The sequence below is a fragment of the Phoenix dactylifera genome, chromosome 9 (assembly GCF_009389715.1).
Source record: "Phoenix dactylifera cultivar Barhee BC4 chromosome 9, palm_55x_up_171113_PBpolish2nd_filt_p, whole genome shotgun sequence".
NCBI lineage: Eukaryota > Viridiplantae > Streptophyta > Magnoliopsida > Arecales > Arecaceae > Phoenix > Phoenix dactylifera.
Window position 1 is genome coordinate 21,803,457 of NC_052400.1, and position 21,964 is coordinate 21,825,420.

Here is a 21,964-nt window from a genome sequence, read left to right on the forward strand (position 1 = left end):
CACCGAATCCACAATACTTTCGATCCATTTTGTCTAGACTAGGAATCAATCCTTCCAAAGCTTTCATCCTTCGCGAATTAGTAAGAATGGAGCAAAGCCAACAGCATTTCCTTGTAGTGACCTACCCGGCCCAAGGCCATATCAACCCGTCTCTCCACCTGGCCAAGCGCCTCGCCCAAACCACCGGCCGTCGCGTCACCTTCTCCACCGCCATCTCCGCTCACCGCCGCATGTTTCCGTCGTTGGCCAAACCCGACGAGGAAGTAGAAGATGGCCTCCTCTCCTACATCCCCTTCTCCGACGGCTACGACACTGGCTTCAAACTCGACAACGAGAGCGACCTCGATGACTTCATGTCCCAATTCAAACTTGTCGGGGCCAGAACTCTTTCTGGCATTGTCCACGACCTCGCTGCACGTGACCGCCCCGTATCTTGCATAATCTACACCGTCATGCTGTCATGGGCCGCCGATGTGGCACGTGATCATGGTATCCCCTCTGTCCTCTACTGGATTCTGCCAGCCACTATCTTCACCACCTGCTACCACTACTTCCATGGCTATGAGGAGCTGATAACCTCCCACGTTCACGACCCATTGTTCACGTTTGACCTACCCGGGCTGCCACCGCTCCAAAATCGTGACCTCCCGTCCTTCTTAACCATCACCAGTTCCGACGATCCCTATCGTCCTATCCTCGTCGGGGTAAGAGAGACATTTGATACATTGGACCGGGAGGAGAAGAGCTCAAAGCCAAGAGTTTTATTGAACACCTTCGACGCACTAGAGGCTGATGCGATCAAGAACGTCGGCAACATGGACCTCATCACGATAGGGCCAATGCTGCCGTCCCTTTCTTCAGATGGCCAGCATTCAAAAGACGCCGCCTCCGGCGGCGATCTCTTTGAAGCCGATGAGAAGGGATACATGGAGTGGCTGGACTCGAAGCCGGAGAAATCGGTGGTGTACGTATCATTTGGGAGCATGTCGGTGATAAAGAAGCGGCAATTGGAGGAAATCTTGTGGGGATTAAAGGAGAGCGGGAGGCCTTATCTTTGGGTGGTGCGGAAGGACAACAGAGGGGAAGGCGTGGAGCTGGAGGATGGAGAGAATGGGATGGTGGTGGAGTGGTGCTCCCAGGTCAAAGTGCTGTCCCACCCGTCGGTGGGGTGCTTCGTGACCCACTGCGGGTGGAACTCCACATTGGAGAGCTTGATATGCGGGGTTCCAACGATTGGCGTGCCGCAATGGGCAGACCAAGGGACGAACGCAAGACTGATGGAGGCGTGGGGGACTGGGGTGAGAAGTGAGGTTACCAGATCACAAGGACTGTTGGAGGAGAGCGAGTTGAAGAGGTGTTTGGAGGTGGTGATGGGGGAGGGGGAGAGAGGGGTGCAAATTCGGAGGAAGGCCGCGATGTGGAGGGACAAAGCGCGGGAGGCCGTACGTGAAGGTGGGTCCTCCGATAGGAATCTGAAGACATTCATGGTGGAGTTCGCGAACAACTACTGAATTATTATTATTATTATTATTATTATTATTATTATTATTATTGTCGTCCACTGGGTTGAGTCTCCATACAATAAGAGTCAAATTACGACCACAAAATAAGTAGACTATCAACCTCTTTTTAAGAAGTAAAGTTGAAGTGTTTAATCCAATTTATAACACGTGTCAAAAATTATTTTGTTTTTTACTTAATGTAATTGTTGGTATCCTTTCACACAAGTTGTATCTTATGCGACTTATGAATATCCAAATTTATTGTAACCCGTGTCCAGCATGCGGACACCATCCTTTTATTTGTGCAGAAGATGTAAACTGCACTCATCTTGTGCAGCAAGATTATTGCACAACGGAAAGTCATGTATCTATCTTGTAAATTGAATTGTGGCTATTGTATTTGAATGTACGACTCATTTTAAATTGAATTACGGCTATTTTTGTCTTTGAATATTAAACTACACCCATATTGTGTAGCATCATTGCTTGATCACAAGAAGTATATTTTAATCTATCTCTTCCGTCTTCTCGTGTATCAGATCCACCATCGTCTCCGCCATTTCTCTCTGCAGCTTCCAATTTCTTCTTTTACTCCATCCAAAAGTCAAAACCAGAAGTATATTACATTATATAAACTTTCCAAGATCATAAATAAAATCGACCGGATTATTGCAGTAAATCAAACGATGTGTACCATTGTGTAACAGAGGTAATAGCCCACACAAAAAGCTAATCAGGTGGCGTAATCTTGGTATAGTATTTTCAGTGATCTCAGAATCAGATCTACACCACACAATACAGTTATAAGATACCATGACAATGTCATGGGACTCAACATCTTCTTTCGTACGTGGTTGTCGGTTATCAGCTGCCCTTCATGATCTTGTCAATGGACCCAACAAGTTTCGGTGTGTATAAATGATATTTTCGTTTGTTTCTCCTCCCACTTACGATTCCTCTCCTTCATCCACCAACACGGATCTCCCTCATGTTTGTTTTCTCTTTTGTTTTATATTTATGCGAGTCTCGTACTGTCGTACATACTAAAAAATATACTTCATATGTTTTTTAGACCAATTAGATTCTGGGCATATCACCGTGACAATGCGGCATCCGTAACAGGGTCTTTTTCCACTTCTTTGGTTGGCTTTGCCTGAGGACGGGAACATGGGGCGGTGAGTAGAGACGTAGGTGGAGATGGTGACGAGCATGAGCAGTAAGGGATATAAGCTTGGCGAGGTGGAGCGAAGGGTTGATATGACCGCAAACAAGTGCTGGTACGCTTTTAGTGGCTTTGAAATGGGTTGCGGTAGAGCTTTACATCTGCTGTGGAGCGCTTTGCATGATATTTTTTATCTAGAAGTTTCCAACTTCAAGTTTCCTCGGGATCAACTTCGATAGATGCTTCTTATAGAGCGGCAGGAGAGGAGGTGCGTGCTTCATTGTAAGGAACCCGAATTCTAGGATAATCGCTGCCGGGGGCTGCCACTTGTTTGACACCTCGGTGCCAGTAGCGGAACTGAGAGCGGCTGGGTATGTACTAAGTTATATTCGGCGTGCTTTGCTGGAGAGAGACGTTCTTTTAGAGGATGACTCTACAACGGTCATTGGGTGGATCCTACAGGCCTCAGATGGGGTTGGTGATTACCACTTGCTGTTGAGAGATATCTGGGCCATAGTTTGTAATGAGATGATGATTTAGGCGAGGCATGTGTTCAAAAAGACCAATGGGGCTGCAGATTGGATGACTTTCTTTATGACTAACCACTCAAGGGATCATTTATGAGTGGGCACGGCGGGGCTGTCTAGTGCTCTCCGTGATGTATTACTTTTTGATTTTCTAGCAAAAAAAAAAAGGTTGCCGGCTCGATGTTGACGGGCTCAAGCAATGTGGTGTCGCTTTTGTACAAGAAAAAGGAACAACTATATGGAAGACTCGGTTTGGTTTGCGTGAAAAAATTCTTCTTATTAAAATATTTTTTTAAAAAAATATTGTATGAAAAAATAATTTTTATATATTTAATTGATAGTGACAAGTAGCATATTAAATAATAACCCATATTTTATTGAGTATCTATTTTTAAAAAAATTATATAAAATATTTGTCATATTCTTAATAAAAATATTTTATTTTATTTTATCTAAAAAAATAAATAAATTTTTTAAAAAAATTATTTCAATTCAGCCGATGGGAATTGAGTATATAAATTTTCTTTCTCACGAATTTTCATGTAAGAATTATTTTTCTATTTTTTAAAACAATAATTGTTTTTTTTATGTTTTTGTTGACCGTGTTTTTGTCTCTCCACTTCCCGCGAACCAAACGTGTTCAAAATTGTATTGACGAAGCTCCGAACGTCACTTCGGGGAGTAGGTCACTTGATACATCATCAAACATTATTGATGTCGAAAACCTTCTCTACCAGGCGTAAGAATTTGCAGCCGGTGAACCGTCAAAACACGGGCTTGGACGAGCATCGAATGCTTTCATGATCAAACTGCTCGAAGTGGCGCTTTCCCATCACTATAGTTTTTTTATATTGTTTTGACCGTCTTCATCTCAGAAGGTATTTTATAGGACATGCGGTGGCGCTTTTCCATTTTGCCTAGTAGGAGAAAAATTTCAGAGAGAACAGAGTTTTTTATTGGAAAATTGTAAGTTGGGAACCAAACTCGCCTCTTTATTGGAAAATTGTAGGTTGAGAACCACGCACGGCTGTCCCATACAAAGAACACACACTCCTCTTATCCATAGTTTGGCTAATGTCTTCAGAGAAGACCAAGTTTAAATTGTGTTGTGTTTGTCATGTTATTTTTCAAGACATACTTCCCATAGTTGGTTTGCACACTTCGCATGCTGGCTTTACTCGTTTATTAATGGCTCCAGTGCATATTTTCCAGGTGTAAAACATGCGAAGTGGTACCAAGAATGAAACCGAGCAAGAACATGAAATATGCTTGGAGTTTCATAGCATTAGATATCTGGTGCTTTATACGCATATAACTAGATGATGCTCAATTCATAGATTGGGCAATATTCAACGATTCAAACTCATTCTACAAAATGTAGGCCTCCTATCCAGTCATTTAAAAAAAAAAAAAAAACTTTATAGCTAGAAAACTTCAAGCTTTATTGGTCGATGCTGATTATAAATATTTCTACATTTTAGCCATTAAATATAATGCATGACTTACTGCCAATATGCTTAAGTACCATTCCTTGGCACTTACCAAAAGGTATTATTTAATTATCTTGATCTTATATAAGTATTTAAGATTTAAAAATTATTTGAATTTTTTGATCTTGTATATCTTACTATACACTTGATACTGGACCAAACACACAACCACACAGCTCCTCTTATGCTTCTCTCTTCTAAATTCCGATATTTCCATCAAATTAAGAATCCATATGGGCTTAAATCCAATCATAAATATTATAATTGCTATGCAGTCAACACTGAAACTGCGGGATCCGTTTTCCATATGATTTGTAACGATTCAAAATCTCCTATAAACTAGACTTTCTTCCTCAAAAAGGTGGGCCGAGCCTGTCTCTCCCTCGTAAAAGAGTATGCAAACACAAATGATGCAAATAAAATTAAGATTGGTGGTTTTGGAAAGTTGTTGCCTAACCAATACACCAAGATAACCAACTTGATAAGAAAAATCATGATTTATCTAAGAACTTGGACAGATTGGCAAAGGCATCATTTGACAAAGCTTTTGGAGCTTTCAGGCCCTCCAAAAATTCTTTTAGATAATATAATGATATTGGTTAAAAAAATTAGAAAATTATTTTAGTTTTACCAGAAAGTTGAATAGGTCTACTTGGAAAAAGCTATATTTTGGAGCTTCTCCCCAAAAGTGTTTTCTGACTAATATCGAAAAGTTGTTTCGGTTTTAATAAAAAAATTTCTGATAATCAAAATGCCCATCAACAAATCTCATGATTACATCTTATATCATATCATATCATATCATATCATAATATATTATTGTACTATAAATATCATAATATAATATGATATTAAATTAATAATATATTATATTATTACATTATAATAGTATAATATATTATATTAATATAGTAATTCATAATTATAATATAATATATTCTTATATGACGCAGAAGAGCATCGGCTATATCAAACTCGAGGTTGCTGTAGGAGGCATGCGTAGAACTCATCGATTTGAGGTCGTGGACTTCAGGCCATCGTACCATATGTGACTGGGAAGGCCTTGGATCCACACGAACAAAGTCGTGCCGTCTTCCTACCACCAGTGTAACAAATATTCGCCGAGAGAAGGGGTCCAGCACAAGATCATCGCCTGAAGAAATCCGTTTTTGGAGGATGACATTTCATTTAGCAGAAGCGGAGTCTTTTTTGCCAAAGAAAAGTGCTGATAAAGGAAAAGAGATTAGTGAGTATGGTCCATAGTATCTCCCTCGCCGTCTGCTCACGCTGCCATCCCAATGAAGTCCGGCACCGTAGTTCGATCTGGTGGAGTTACCTTGATCCCGTTACAAATCATAATTTATATTATTATTATTATAGTAACAATAATTTTATTATGATAATAAAAGATCACCATGGTGGAAGGCATATTTTGAACGTCTAATTGATAGAGTGGCCAACCGCTGCAATTTTTAATAAATGATGCCATTCCCGACTCGCGAAGTGAAGCTCAATCTCTATTCATTAGTTCAGCGCTAAGATGTAGAACTGGATCGTATATGGGTCAAGAGATCTTCAATCTGGAATTTTCTTTTTTATATTGCAATCCTTCTTAGTGAGAAATTACTCTAAAGACTATGTAGGGGACTTTCACTTCCTCCGGAATGTTTGTCATGGAGGCCAGTGTTGCCAATGCATCTGCGAACTTCTTCTTTTTTTTTCTCTGGGTAGTGGAGTGAAACTTATTTTCTTGAATTGGTGAGTGGGGAAGGGAAGGTTTCCCCTCCCCCGAACCCCCACCCCTTCCTTAGGCTATGGAACGTTACCCGGGGGGGGGAATAGGAGGTTCTTTAACTAGACGAAAGGCCGGGGGGTATAAATATACAATTAATAATATAATAGATAATATATTACATTATATTATATTCTACTATACAATATATTATAATGATATTATATCATTATTAAATATTATTGTATAATATTTAAGAACAATATAATATTATTATACTACAATATAATATAATCTATTATTAGATTAGATTCTAATCTATTATATTATATTATATTGCTATATTATATTACAATATTATTATATTATATAATGTTATAATAATATTATTATTATATTATATCGTAGTAATATTGTACTATTAATAATACATTACTATATCATATTATGTTATATTATTATGCTATAGTATTCAATATTATCTTATACTATATTATACAAAATAATAATATTTTAATATATGATATTATATAATATTATATTGTATTATAATTTTCTATGCAATATTATGCAATATTTTTTATTATTATCTTATCGAATCAAAAGCACTTTTTTATTTTGGTTATCAAATATATGATATTTTAAAAATATAATTATCAAACGAAAGTAGCTTTCAATAAAAGTTCTATTTTTTAAAAAAATTATTTCTAAAAACTCTAAAGGCCAATTCTAAACAGACCGAAGACTGATTGACAAACAAAAGCCCTGCAATGGAGAGCCCCCTTAGTATATACACTACACTGTGCAACCAATGGTTGCAATTGTAGTGAACCGGTCGATATTTTGCTGCACCCACATTCGTTGTGTATGAGTCGCCATTAAAATAATCCAGAGGGGTTGTAAAGCGTCCAGCAGAAGCTGCTATCCTCGCTACGCGTACATGAGCACTTGCAGGCATCCCCAACATCATCGTTTTGGCAGAACAAATTACTTACGAAAGGATAAGCCGAACAGCGACCAGCGCGCCACACCGAAGCTAGCCAACGGCATAGACCCCATCCAGCCGATCACTGCAATCCAGACTGGGTACCCATCATATACCATGACATGCAGAACTACCGAATCCCTCCGCAAATATCAGATAAATCAGCAATGGTGGATAAAGCAGCACTGAAAAGAGAAAATCGCAAACAACGCAAACTCGCGGTCACCGGAACCCCCTCAAGCAATAAAGGCAGCTGATACCATCAATGGGAGAAAAGTAGAAAATGAATGCAAGTGAACAGATGTACAAATTTTACAGTAACCGTCCGCAGTAAAATAGTAATCGTCCATAAGATTCAGATAAACAGATTACTGCAAACATTGTCACAGGCATAGACTGGCAAAGCTACTAGACTTTTCAAAGTGAACCTGAAAGATCTCCCAATGTCTTTCTATAAGACAGCCTGATGTTTATTTTGGAATTTAACAAACGAACAAGAGATATGGAACTCATCATCCGAAAGATGCTTTACCGCACTGGCTGTTGATTGTAGTGGTTCTTCTCTTTCTTCTTTGCAGCAGCAAGCTTAGCACTCCTGGCAGCAGCCTCAATTGCAGCAGCTTTTGCAGCAGCATCCATCTCTTTGCCCGATTTCTTCTTCTTCAATGAAGCCACCTTCTTTATCCGCTCCTTCACATCAATAGCAGAAGTAACATCTTCTTCAGGTTCATCAGCAGCTTCATCCAGGCTTTTATTAGTGTCCAAGCCATTAGGTTGCTCCTGTGGCTCTTTAGCTTCCTTCGGGGATTTGTCTTTCTTTGCCTTTTTCTTCTTTGAACTTTTGCTCTCTGAAGGAGCAGGTGCATTCTCCCTTTTTTCGCCATCCACATTTTGCTCCTCTTGTTTCTTGCCTGCTGTGAAATGGACAAATCAAAATGCTAAATTTTAAGACTGCTAACTGCTCTACATCATATAACAGAGTAAGAGGGCAATACCAGAGTCATTCGGCATCATATATCAGATAAGGAATAATGACAAGATCATATCTGATAACACATGCTAAAGAATGTGATGATGTGATAAATCAGTGCGGTCAACATACGAGAATATTAAAAGATTATGCAAAAGATGCACCGATACTTCTGTGCATGCATGACATTTCTAAGAATCTGAATGTAATTATGTCAAATATAACATTGTTACCATTTATTTCATCTTGCCCAACATTGTTGTCTCCGCTAGAAATACCCAGCTCAGCCAAAACAGACTCCAGTTCCTCCATTTCCTTTTTCTTCAGCTCTTTCTTTGACAGTTGCCTTTCTGTCTCTCTACTTGCAACAGCAGCAAGGGGAGGTTTCTTCATGACCAGTTCAGGGACAGCAGGAACCTCAGCTTCATGTTCAGGTTCTTCCTCAGCATCATCATCAACCTCATCGAGACCATCATCTTCACTGTCAGTTTCCTGAAGCATGTAGGAACCATGTAAGAATGCTGCAATAGTTCGAATAGCATAAACAAAGCATCTATGATTATGATTATTAAGAACAGAATTGGTAATTCTTATAAAATACTTTCAATCAAGATTTCCCTGTCTCGGTATCGAATCCTATTAGAGTGTCAGTACGCAGTATGATACGAGATGGCAAGGCATACCGAATGTCGGTACAGTATGAGACTGCACTCCCGGTTCAACACCGGTACACTATGCCGGTACAGCAAAGCTTACTTTCAATAACAATCGACAATCTGGAGAAACAGTAACTTCAAACTTCTCATTCAACTCAACATTTCTGAATTCTGAAAACTGAATAAAGCTTAAACCTTTATGGAATTCCATAAACATATCCATGCATGTACTTATTTCAATTCTACTAATTTTTACATCTTTATTTTCTATAAATTCCTTAAGAGATCTAACTTAAAACTCCACCTAGTCTTGTTGACCAACAATAGATAATCTAATGATAATATACACCAAAAAGTCCACTCAGATTCCAGCAAATGATAAATAGGTAAAAAGGGTGTAAAAGCAATTCCTTGAAAAGGCCATTTAAAATAGGTCATGGCATATTCTTTCCAGTATTACATTCTTTAATCAGCCCCCATATGCATGAAATCAACATTGAATCAAATGCATTTCATTTCTCATTTATCATCACTCAACAGAAGCACCATACATACTTGGTCAAGATTTTTCACAAACAGTTAAAAGCATCCAGAAACCTTCGTTTAACATTTTACATCAATTATTTGGGTAAAATAACAAAAATCAAATAATGGCTTGACAAATTACTGACATAATTACTGACAGATCTCTCCTTGACTCTATTTATTTCATTGGTAGATATCTTAATTTCCCCCTCAGTCTATCCCTTGTCTCAGAAATATTCTACCAACCTCAATAAGTCACCTTACATTTATCTAATGTAATCTAAATTCCTGCTCATCAAGCTCATCCTAGCTAAAAGTCTGAATAAATCTTTTTTGCAGATATTGTATTGCAAATATCATCATACGCTCCATATATCTAGTTCATCCACTATCTTCATAGCCTCTCCATTCTGATTTTGTATGATACACCAAAAAGTTCTTAGATTTACTTTCCTTGAAAGAAAAACCTTTTTCTTACCCACTGAATGTTTCCAGCCTCAAGATACCATCATGAAACTTTTATCACAGTTACTGAATGCACCTTTTTCCTTCATCACACCAAGCACCTCTGAAGGTACATCAAGAGACGGCAAAGTTCTTTTATTTACACCACCATAGGCTTGGATGTCATTTGACTTTCTCATTACTTGTTCAGCTCTTACAATGAAACCTGTACTCTATATCTGGTGGCTAAACTTACTTGAATGATATCTCGAAACGAGGTTTAATTTTAAGATGTCTGGACATTTCACAAAATAAGCAAACAAATCATCACATTGACACATTATAGTTTTAACATCTTCATGAATAACTAAAGACTACATAATTCAATGTGAGAAAATCTAATCTAAGAATTTTATAAAAAAATGCAGTTGAAACAATCTGTGGTTTAAAAATTAGTAACATAATGTTCCTTCACAATTGGGCAGATAACATATGAATGTTTTCATGAATAAATTTTAATTTCCTACCTTCCTACAAATATTAATGATGCTGCACATTGTACAACCACATGATACATGCCAGATATGCTGTATTAATTCCTCAGTATGATTTGATTGCTTCTATATGGTCTGTCATCATAGATTGTAGCATAAACTTGATTGACAATTCAATGCCTTGAGAACAAATTGGCTGGGATTACAATTGGCTTACCTTTACTTCAACTCAATTCATACATCAACATCAGCATGAAGCCACAATTTCAATAAATATGAAAGTAACTAAAGGTATAGCTCATTTTCTCTCAAGTACAATGACCATTTTTCCCTTCCATTTTACTCGATTGTGACACAACAATCAACATGTGTAGTAAATAATTTAGAATTTAAGTATAAATCACAAACAAAAAACATTATTACGATATCTAATATACAGAAACACCAACTCAAAATGATGCCAGATCAGATTGGTCTGAAAAAAAAAAGAGTCTCGTCCAATTTACCCAATATATCAGACCATCCAGAATATTATCTGAATGTGATTTGAATGTTCTTAGATTTGAATCCAACAGCTTAATCACACTTTTAATGAACCTTTCCTTTTTTGGGTAACACAGGGTTTTGAAAGAGCCGAGCCATATAAGGTAGAACGATTTATTACACACGTAAATACATCCTTGACATAAAAAACTGCAGATTCTTAAAGGGGTACGATGGGTTATTTGTTTATCAAGAAAAGTGAAGAAAAAGGTTCATGTGAGAACATTAAATAATAAAAATTAAGGCCGTGCCTTAGAATATTCCCTTGCTCGCCAAATTTCTGGTATTCAAGAACCCTTACAAGGTTTTGAATATCCTTGTCCTCCACCTGCCCCCTTCTTTCCTATTTGATTACCTCCCTTTCACCACTCCTACAAGATTTAACCAACACATATTTTCACATTTAACTTCCAATGCCCCACCCACCATCGCCGATCTCCTGTGTCACCATCACATTGCAACTTGCATTCTTCATTGTAGTCAACAGCATTCTCCGTCACCACCTCAAAGCAAGCTAACTACAAAGGAAAATAAATCTTCTTTGGTTAGGCCAAACATTGTGAACCAACTGATTGTCCAAAATTTCAGCTCCGCATCCCCCCCCCCCCAACAAAAAAGAAGTTGAGGATTCCAAATGATCACCATCACCAAAAAAATATTCTTGAGCCAAGCTCATCCAAGTAAATATAACTGTTGATACCAAACATCATTAACCAACCATGTTATCCAACTATTTGTTTATTTAATAATAGGTTCTTTTCCAAAATAAAATTTTCCTTCCCTTCTAACAGAACCTTTATCTTGATTACCCATTGCTCACATTATCAGCCATAATTCACATTCAACCAAACCCTAAGGGCCATGTTGTTTCTCAAATAATTTTAGTAAGGATTCTTGAATAACTTAATGTCAAAAAGGGCTTATTCCTCACTAACCAAGTAAAAGTATTCAACCCCTTCTCCCAAATAGATTTAACCCAACTGTACCTGAGCAAGTACGAAAAGGTAAATAGTTTTTTCTGACATCCCAAAAGTACCCCTCACATTTGGAGGCCCTCTTCAAGAGGCCAAAATGTTGTCTGTTGTCTGAACAAACCTAGATTTTATTCAGGTTTATTCACATTTATTCATGAACTAAATAGGGCCTAAACATTAAGTTCTGTATCTGTGACTCAATTCCAACTTTATCAAGGACTTTGAAAGATTTTACAAGGAAATGAGACAGTAATAAGAAATTTGAGTAACCTCATGTGTACAAGTTGCAAAAGGAAGCGAAATAAATGATCCTCATACATGCGACCTTTCTACCAACATGGAACATGCTTCCGTATGCAACCATGCGTAAAACATTACATAATTAAATTTGAAGAGCTGCAACAAAACTTAATAAAGGATGCTCCTGTCATGCATCAAATTAAACATATCTTAGTGCTTTAGTGGTCAAAAAATTCATAAAGAAACATAAGTTTACCAGCTAACAACCATAACCCAAACTACGTAGGCTTCCACATATCTAATGCTCTATAAAAATGGGGAAAAGCAATAAAAATAATGAAGAGTAACATTAAGCTTGTGAGAGCATCTATCATCGGAGATCAACCAGTAAAATACATTTGAGCCAATATTGACAAAATTAAGCCATTTTAGATCATTTGTTAGACACTGCATTGAACAAATAAGCGCAGAGTTGTATGCTAAATGTAATGTCCGAGCCCAATACAGATCGGGCCCAATACTGTAGGGCCCAGTTTGAGGGTATTGGGCCAGGGTGAAGGGTTAGCAGGCCCAGAAAGAATAGGAATGCCATCTTCCCCGATGGCTGAAAAGACAGGACCACCAGATGGCTTAAGAAGAGACCCCCACAAGCATGCACAACCAGAGCCCGCCACCTCCTCCTCCTCCTCGGCAGCTGAACCCTGAGCTGGCCTGAAGGGAGGGGCAGGTGGTGGCTCCCGAAGCCCTGAGCAAGGAGAGGATGCCACCTCTCCTTGGGGTCAAATCACAAGCTTAGTTTTTATAGACCTAAGCCCTGCTAACCCTAATCTTGGATATACCCTCCTAAGCCTCTAACCCTCTGATATTCTGAACCAGAGAGCTAGATCCTGGAGCTGGAGGTGGAAGGTGCCCCGCAGCCCAAGGGAGGAAGGAGGGAACTTGCCGAGAAAGTGTCACTGCCCGACTCCACTCAGCCAAGTCAAGGTAAGCACACTGCCAGTAGACTAAAGCGAGAGAAGAGGGGAGGAACCCCCTCGGTGGGGGTGTTCTCCTCTCTGTTCCATTCATGGAACAGAGGGGAGCACACCGGCACAAGGAGGAAGATCGGGCAAGAAGAAGAAAACAACAAAACCCTAGGCCGGACCCACGGGCCGCGGGCTGGACCCACGGGCCGCGGGCCGGACCAAGGAAACCCAAGCCCAGGCCCGGCTGCCACCCGGGCCGAGCCCAACCGGACTCGGCCTACGGGGTGACAGTCCCCGGCCGCTGCCGCCCTAGGGCAGAGGGGCAGCCAGGGGGGGCCGCCGGTTCTGGCCATGCCGGCGACCAATGCGGCCCCCAAGGCCGCCAGCCTCCGCCCCCGCCTCTCCGCCGGCGAGAGGTGGTGGCGAGACCCCCACAAGAAAAAAAGGAAAAAGGGGGAAGAGGGAAACAGAAGAAGAAGAAAGACAAAAAAAAAAAAAATTAAAATACTTACCTCGGGCCACGGCCTTACCTAGCCGTGGTCGGAGCCGGTGAAGACCCCCGGAGGAGGTCCGGCCCCGACCTCGCCTCCCGGCCCTCCCCCTCTTCTCCGGCATCACTTCGGAGAAGGGAAGAAGGGGTCGGCCTCCCGCCGTCGTTGCCCGAGGGAGGAGAACCCTTTCGGCCGATGGATCGGGGGGCGCAGCATCTCCCCGGTCAACTGCGAAGGAGGGAAGGCGGCCGAGAAGGGGCTTCGGCCGGAACAGGAGGGGACCGGAGGCGGAGGAGGCCGGGAAGGGCCTCGGCGGAAAGCGGGGGAGACGAAGAGACCGGAGGAAGGCCGAAGAAGGGAGAGGGGCGCGCGAAAGAGGCGGAAGCCTCTGGAACCCCCTGGAAAAGGCCCTTAACGGGTCTGCCTAGCGGGTCGGATCCGAGTCCGGATCCGACACCCGTTAGGCCTAAATCCTTTAATTCGATTTGGGTAAGTCCGATGAGGGATTGATTCCAGCCCAATCGAGTTAAACGGGTCAATTAAGCCTAATTGGTGTTGAGTCTGAACCCAATCAAGCCTGATTGAACCCGAATTAAGTAGATTGGGCTAAATCCAAACCCAATAGGAACTGAACCGGGCCCAATTGAATGAAATGGGTTAAATTAAACCCAATTGAGCTGGGCCTGAACCCCCATTTATGCAATAGTAATCCCAGCAGGCCCAATTAATTGTAAATCAGGCCCAGTCCAAGCTAATTAAATTGGCAGAGGGCCTAATTGGCTGAAAGAGGCTGGACTTAGTTTTAAATCAGGCCCAACCCTGTCATTAAAAAGCCCAATTAACCATATGGACCCAAGTGGCTTTAAATGAACACCAAAGGCTTCAAATTGGCTAAATTAAAATGGGCTAAGACCCTTGGTTGGGACCCAAGCAAGTCCATGATAAGATGAACCAAATTCTATAATAAATAGAGAATAATATGATTCCTATAATGTGGTTTTTAGGAATCAACGATTTGCCACCAAGACTTTGGATAACGAATTTGCTGTAAGTAATCTGTCTTAATCCTATCGTAGATCTTGTATTACGTTTTATAAGATGAACCAGTGTTTTTTTATATACAATTTGAATTGTATGCATGATTAGTGAAGAATGTAAGTAACCTGTCCTAATCCTGTTATGGATCATGTTATGTTATTAATGTTTCCTAAGCATTTATTTTAAGTGTATATGTTTCTTGCATGATATGTTACAATGCATAAGTAACTTGCATGATTCCAGAAGCTATGGCTATGTATGCGACATGATGATACTGATATTTTAATCATGCATGTAAGTTTGTAAAGTCTTAGCTAGCCAAGAGGCACTGTAATGGCTCAAAGATGCTACTGATCGAATGCAACTGAGCTGGCCTTGCTAGTGGCCGAGAATAACTTCGCTGGCCTTGCTAGTGGCCGAGAATGACTAGCTGGCCCCGCCAGTGGCCGAATGGACTTCGCAGTAGCATCCGAGAGAATGGACCACGGCATGCCGGGGGCACGGTTTCATATGCATATATTATGGAAATTTCAAAGATGCTACTGATCGAATGCAACTGAGCTGGCCTTGCTAGTGGCCGAGAATAACTTCGCTGGCCTTGCTAGTGGCCGAGAATGACTAGCTGGCCCCGCCAGTGGCCGAATGGACTTCGCAGTAGCATCCGAGAGAATGGACCACGGCATGCCGGGGGCACGGTTTCATATGCATACTTTATGAAAATTTTTGTGATTTGCACTATTGCTTTGTTTAAATCACATACTTATTGTGCCATGATGATTATTAGATGAATATGCATGTCAGCTTCTCAAACCCTGATTTATATGTTTAGTCTACTGGTTGATCCGGTAGGATTATGCAGGATTACTTACTGAGCCGTGTAGCTCACATCTGTTTATGCTTCGTTTTCTTTCAGATCCTCATCAGTGATCGCCATCAGATATGTTTTTATTTTGTTACAGAGCTTCGTATTTTTGGAGAAGCTTATATACTTTTGTACATTTGAATAGCATAGAAGTTCTGTATTTTTTGTTTAAAACCTGAAGGTTGTACTGCAAACTTTTAATATATATATATATATAAGTTTGAATCCTTTTGGCTACCTGTTACCCCTGTATAAGGCTGCGTGCTACTGTGGGCGATAGTCGGCAATAGCACGGCCGTGTCACGGATCCGGATCCGGGGCGTGACACTAAATATAAAGACTAGAATGAAAAAATCAAAAATAGACAATCATCACAAAAATTATCAAACATCTCTTACAGGAGAATGTTCGTTCAAGTATAAAATTGTTCGGCAAATATGTAATATTATCTTCACATAAACATTGTTCAAGATATAGAAACACAGATGAATTCCTGAAAACTACAGATTCAGACCTTCAAATTTCATTGCACAAGAATCGGAACTTCCCATTTACACATCTGCAAATAAACAATAGACTACTTCTCATTGAGCTATTGATCTTTTAAATCATAGCCCTCGTCATAGCCACTAGTTACCTCTAAGAAACCATGAGGAAAAGTTGCAAAATAACGATTTAGTAGCAAATACAGAAACATTTTGTTATCGGTGCAATAAATGAGAGGTCAAAACCTTTAAAGCTAGAAAAGATAAGTAGATAAATGGATCACAAGTGTACGTGTGTAAATGTCATTAATTTGTAGTACATTTGGAAAAGAAAGTTGGAGTTATTCGGTCAGTCAAATTTGCCCTAGGTAGAAATTAGTAAGTTCACATGGAAAATATAATAAATATAGAAAAATGCTAGAGATCGCTTGCCATATCACTGCCAAATTCAGCTATCCAATATGGCAGTCAGCAATAGGCTGAGCGGTACGCAGTGTGTATCACACCAATCCTCGACTGCCATGCTGGGCTAGCGAACTGAGCGGTGAATACATGGATGACTGGTAGCAGTACTCATAAATGTAACGGTTGTTTGGGAAACAAAGATTTGCAAGCTGACATGGTCTCGATCCAACAAAGGTTCAATTTTCTCTCTCCCCCCTGTGATGCTAACCCACATAATGCCAAAAATACCTATTGCATGTTCATCGCAAGTCACACCACAAGATTCGAACAACCCTGTGCACCGAATCTAGGATTCTCTTTCCCACCCTTGATGCTGGACAGGACTGTCTTTCTCTCCCCAATCAAGGATAGGATTTCCTCTCTTTAAGTTGTTGGCGCGTGTCAAACAGCCATACCTCCATGGACCGATCTCATAAGGGATAAGAAGAAAGGGAAAGAAGCGGACACTTTGTCCCCATCTTATCATGATCAAGCAAGTATTGTTAGGGAAGATGTAGATTTTGGACATGTACCCAATAGAAATCACTCTTCCCAATTGAATTTATTTACTAATAATACCATGTTATATTGATTAGAAATATTTCAGCAAGGAATAGATTTAAAAAATATTGCTTTTATATCATATACCTGAAGACATATAGTCTTCAGGTTGATTTTTTTAGTCCCTTTTATTCCATCCATGCTTTTATTTTACTTCTTTTTATACTGAACATGCACATCATGTGCCTATGTGTCATGTCACCGGCCTCTTATCAACATTTAATACTGTCAAAAAATTAATATCATTATAAGTTGAAAAAATGATCATTTCAAATATTGTTTCTGTTCATGCACGGTACGTCTCAAGCAAGTTCATCAGCAGGTTTTTCCACACGTACATCTTCCTAGAGAAAGAGGACCATCTGTAAACTTTTAGAAATCCAAAATGCTCGTTGTTGACTCCTAATGTCCATGGTACTCAAAAACAATATTATCAAGCCAAAAAATTTGGTTTTGGGGGGGGGGGGGTGCGGGGCGAGAGAGAGTTCCAGGGCATTATGCAACAACATCAAAATATTTGATCAATAGCTAATATCGACCGCTAACAGGAAAAGGATCACATCATTTTCATTGAGACAGATGCACAGTATGAACATAAAGCAAGAAAAAAGAGATATCACTTCCACCAAATCAAAGAACATATAATAGAAACAAGGAACAAGTTAACATAGTAATCGGAACAGGGAACAAAGCAAAGGACTTTGAAGCAGGAAGCATTTCACCTCGCAAAATAATAGTTCGTCTAAAAATGTTAAAAAAGTGCGCGACAGAAGATATATTTTAATATTTAACATGGAAGAGATCACAAAATTACTGTTACCACAATTCATCATTCAAAGAAAGAGGATTATATTTGTTAAAAAAAGTGTAGATGCATCACAATCAAATCATATACGAATAATAAAAACATTTCAACCGGAGGAAACCAATGAAGACAAAAAAACAGAATGGCCATCTCGATAAAACTCAAATCCAATTCATGAATAGCGGTTTTCAATTAATCATATCAAGAAAAATAAGTGATCAAAAAAGGTTTTGCCCAAGAGAATCAAAGAAAGAGTACTCACTGCCTCAACTATGGCCGAACTTTCCTTGTTTTGCTGCGTCTCGGAGGATCCCCAAACAGACTGGGGCGGGGCTGTGGTGGCATAGTAGTCGTCATCGTCATCCACATCAGCCCAAGACTTGCCGGTCAGCGGAGCCGGCGCCCAAAATACCTGCTGCTCCGGCTCTTTAGCCTGGTTCTTGGACGACCCCTTGCTCTTGTCCTTGTCCGACTTCTTCTTCTTTTTGAGGGTCTCGAGCGCAGCGAAAACGTTGTTGCTGCCAATCTTCAAGGGCCCATCGTCCCTCCTGCTTCCCCCTCCAGCCATTTCTACAACGACTCCAGGTGAGCCACAGCTAATAGATCCAGGCTAGGGTTTCAAACCAAGAACCTCCCTCGATCTGTGAAAAGACCGAAGCTTTCGCAGATTAGGCTCTCGGAATCGAAACCAAAATTTATTCCTATCAAAAGTATCGGTGAATCAAGATCAACGCACGAATGGTCGGACACGCTTCGATTCTCTGCACCTTACAAACTTCGGAAGAGGGTGAAATCACTTCAAAACGAAAATCTCAACGGGAATACAAGAGCAAAACTGCGGGTCTCGGAAAGATTTTGAGCAAATGGATTAGAGTTCGAAGAAAATAACAAGAGGAGAAAGCTAAGAAATCGATCGCAGAAGGCCGCCGATGACAGGGAGGAAACGATCAGCGGGAGGATATGAGATTAAGGGGAGGATACGAGATTAGGGTTTCTGAACCGAGGAGGCCAGCCCTACGAGATCGATTTAGGGTTTCGGGAGATAAGGGTGTCCTCGGAAGAGGCAAGAGAGACACACGAAGGGGAGGCCGGAGGCCGTGAAAGCGAGAGGAAAGATGAGAGAGATTAGGGTACTAGATAACGTCGCTGATGGCCACGTCTGCGACGGTTTCATTTTTTTATATATTAACGACAAGAGGTACTTCTCCGCGGACTGGGTTGAATCTTTTGCGAGAAAAAAGGATTCAGCTTCCTTCGCGCGAATCCACCGTTGGATCGCGCAACAGTCGCGTTCAGAGCTGTGCAGACGGATGAACGAGGAATTCGGAATGCTTTGATAGCTGTGCAAAGAGATATCCAATGGTTGACGTCGCCAAAGAAGGTCAATCGTTCTTGCGCGCGAAAGAAACAACCCGAACCGCCCTGCCCCTTTTTCTCTCTCTTTCTTGCCGCGGGAAGCTTCTTAACTTGTCCACGCGGTTGGAGGACGAGTAACCTGCTCCACCTGGTTCGAGCGGCAGGGAACAGAAAGCTTACCCATTCCGTCTTCTTCATACGACAACGGGATACCTTATCGTCGAGTGTAGTCCCGGATGAGGGAAGATCAAAGCCGTCTGATCTGCATCAGACGATCTTGCCGGGTTGTAGTTTCTGGTAAAATAGTCCCGCGGACCACGGAGTTGGGATGACAGGTTGGTGGCGGTATCGTTGCCATCCTTTTCTTTATCGGGGCCAGGGGAAAATTGGAGATGGTTTAAAAGAGGCGGGTGGCGCAGTTCTTCTGATACCATTTTTTTGCATCCGTGGGTTGGCCGTGTAACACGGCAAGTCTTTACTCGTTTACAAGGGTTTTGTTCATGTTATTGTCCAGTACTTTTGGTATCGATCTTTTAAAACTAAGTCTCTGATCGAATCTACTGTTTATATAAGATTAGTTTAGGTTAGACAAGAGCAAGAAATTACCTGGAATTGCATCTACTTTTAGCATTATATTCTTATTAATAGTAAGTTGTGTGAACATAGTTTCATAGGCCGCTTTCGTACAGATCATCTTCTTATTGAGGATGACTCACACGGTGATCGAGGATCTGGGATTGAGAAGGCATTGTAGAGAGACAGCCGTTGCTTTACGATATTTGCAAACTTTTGGAGCAGTGTGGATCCTATATGATCACGCATGTCTATAGAAGATAAATGGCGCGGCTTTTGCTGCCCATTACTCTAGAGATTTTGTATGGAAAAACCAAGGAGCTAATATTTTCTGATTTTCTTAGTCGCATTCATATCCGTTGCGTGTGAGTCGCCATTGTTCACACACACACACACAAAGCCGCCGCTTATTTTTGCTGTACAACTTTTTCGTTTTAGTCTTTTGAAAATGATGGGGCCTCTCCAATCTTCTCTAATGCCATGCCGAATTAAGCATATATCACAACCATAATAGGCCCACTAATGATAGCATCATATAATCTTATACTTTCCATGCAAGGAATAGCTTCCATTACATTACCACATACCTCTCTGCAGCTTATGCCACATTCTAGTCGAAAGGAAAGAATCTATTTTGTCAAAGATGAGTTTATATAGAAATTCATGGAGAGGAAAAAATGCAATAGAAAGCTTTTTTTTTTTTGGTGAGAAAACAATTGTTCCATTCGATGACTGATGAATGTATCTTCATTTGCTAGGATCGCTCGTGCTCCTAGCTTGTTCTTAATCAACCTCCAATCAAATTCGGTCTCTTTCCTTGGATTTTGCCAACCATTGATTTAATGAGTTTTAAAAGTTTCATTAATTTCATCTATTGCCAAACAATTATAGCATTACACTAACACATAATGGATATTGTTGTGGTTCAAATTCGGCCCGAGGGTGACCACACCGGAGGAGTCGGAGGAGCTACCGGTCGGGATGGAGTGGGGACGCTGCTTCCTGCACGCCAGCGGACCTGCATAAAGTCTCACCGGTGGAATTCCAGTGAGAGCCTGCTTCCTGCGCACTGGCGGACCTACACAAAGTCTCATCGGTGGGATTCCGATGAGAGCCCTCCGATGATTAAGTTAGAATGGATTTTAGGTGGTCCAGCCAAAAGTCCTTAAACATTACCTAATGAGGCTATTTATAGTCCTCGCGGAGGTAACCAAGTGGCGGAGATATGGCTCGTCCTCATTATGGGAGGAAATAGCGAAGGCCAGGTGGCGTGTAGCCATAGCTTACTTGAGACACAAGTTTCGAGCTGTTCTTGTGCATGATATGGTGGTGCGGGCGTTAACAGGATATGGCCCTTGGCAGCAAGATATGGCTCCTGATCGTCATATTATAGAGTGGCCAGCAAGCAAAGCATGGCACAGTGAGGCTGTAATGTATGCAGTACGGTCACGTATGCGGACGTAAGGGCGCGCATAGGCGCGTACGTGTATGCAGCCGTAGACGAGATCGGACTTGCTTGGAGGCCGCAGCCTTTACTTGGTAAAGTCAACTTGATGGGTACTGAGGTAGGGCCGACTTGAAGGCCGCGACATACGTTCGGTAAGGTCGGCCCGGCCTCCTCAGTTCTTAGTTGACTCTGTAGGACTCAGATTGGGGCATCGTTACCTGCGTCAACTAGTATGTTTAGCGAGGTCGGCTCAGCGGACTCTGAGGTCGGCCTAGCCTCCTTGACTTTGAAGCCAGCTCGGTAGGACGCCCCAAGCCCGGCTCGAGGGGCGTCATTGTCGATACCTGCTGTCGATGGAGCCTTTTCGACTCTTGATCGATCCTACAGGGCGCTCCGAGCCCGGCTCGAGGGGCGTCATTGTAGATACCTGCAGTCGACGGAGCCTCTTCGTCTCTTAGTCAATCCTGCGGGGTCATGACAACGGAGAGATTTAGTCGAGGTCGGCTCAGCCTTTAATAAGGTTCGAGATCGGACTGGTGCTGAATGGGATCGAGATTTAACCTGCTCGATGCTGAGATTTATTTGGCTGAAATTGGATGGTCGTAGGACGATCCATTTTGCTTTCCATCCATCGGATATGGCAAAGCAAAACTTGTTCAAACCATCAAACGCTAAATCTATTGGACCATGAAA

At 41.2% G+C, this 21,964-nt stretch overlaps 2 protein-coding genes across 3 annotated transcripts; one reads left to right on the forward strand and one right to left on the reverse strand.

The window, feature by feature from the left end:
- Positions 1-23: 23 nt before the first annotated feature.
- LOC120112059 (UDP-glycosyltransferase 75C1-like) lies at positions 24-1,892 on the forward strand. The gene has a single exon (XM_039130648.1). It carries the CDS (start codon positions 87-89, stop codon positions 1,509-1,511), a length of 1,425 nt encoding a protein of 474 aa, XP_038986576.1. The 5' UTR covers positions 24-86; the 3' UTR covers positions 1,512-1,892.
- A 5,785-nt stretch (positions 1,893-7,677) lies between these two features.
- On the reverse strand, positions 7,678-19,036 carry LOC103704541 (nuclear ubiquitous casein and cyclin-dependent kinase substrate 1-like). Of its 2 annotated transcripts, XM_039130471.1 has the most exons (4): positions 18,632-19,034; positions 18,158-18,536; positions 8,602-8,860; positions 7,678-8,312 (listed from the first exon to the last, which is right to left on the reverse strand). In XM_039130471.1, the coding sequence occupies exons 2-4, from the start codon at positions 18,461-18,463 to the stop codon at positions 7,927-7,929; spliced, it is 951 nt and encodes a 316-aa protein (XP_038986399.1). In that variant the 5' UTR covers positions 18,464-18,536; positions 18,632-19,034; the 3' UTR covers positions 7,678-7,926. The 2 variants fall into 2 exon arrangements, with proteins under 2 accessions (XP_038986399.1, XP_008786122.1); XM_008787900.4 differs by having other exon boundaries at positions 7,678-8,309; positions 18,158-19,036.
- Between the last annotated feature and the right edge of the window lie 2,928 nt (positions 19,037-21,964).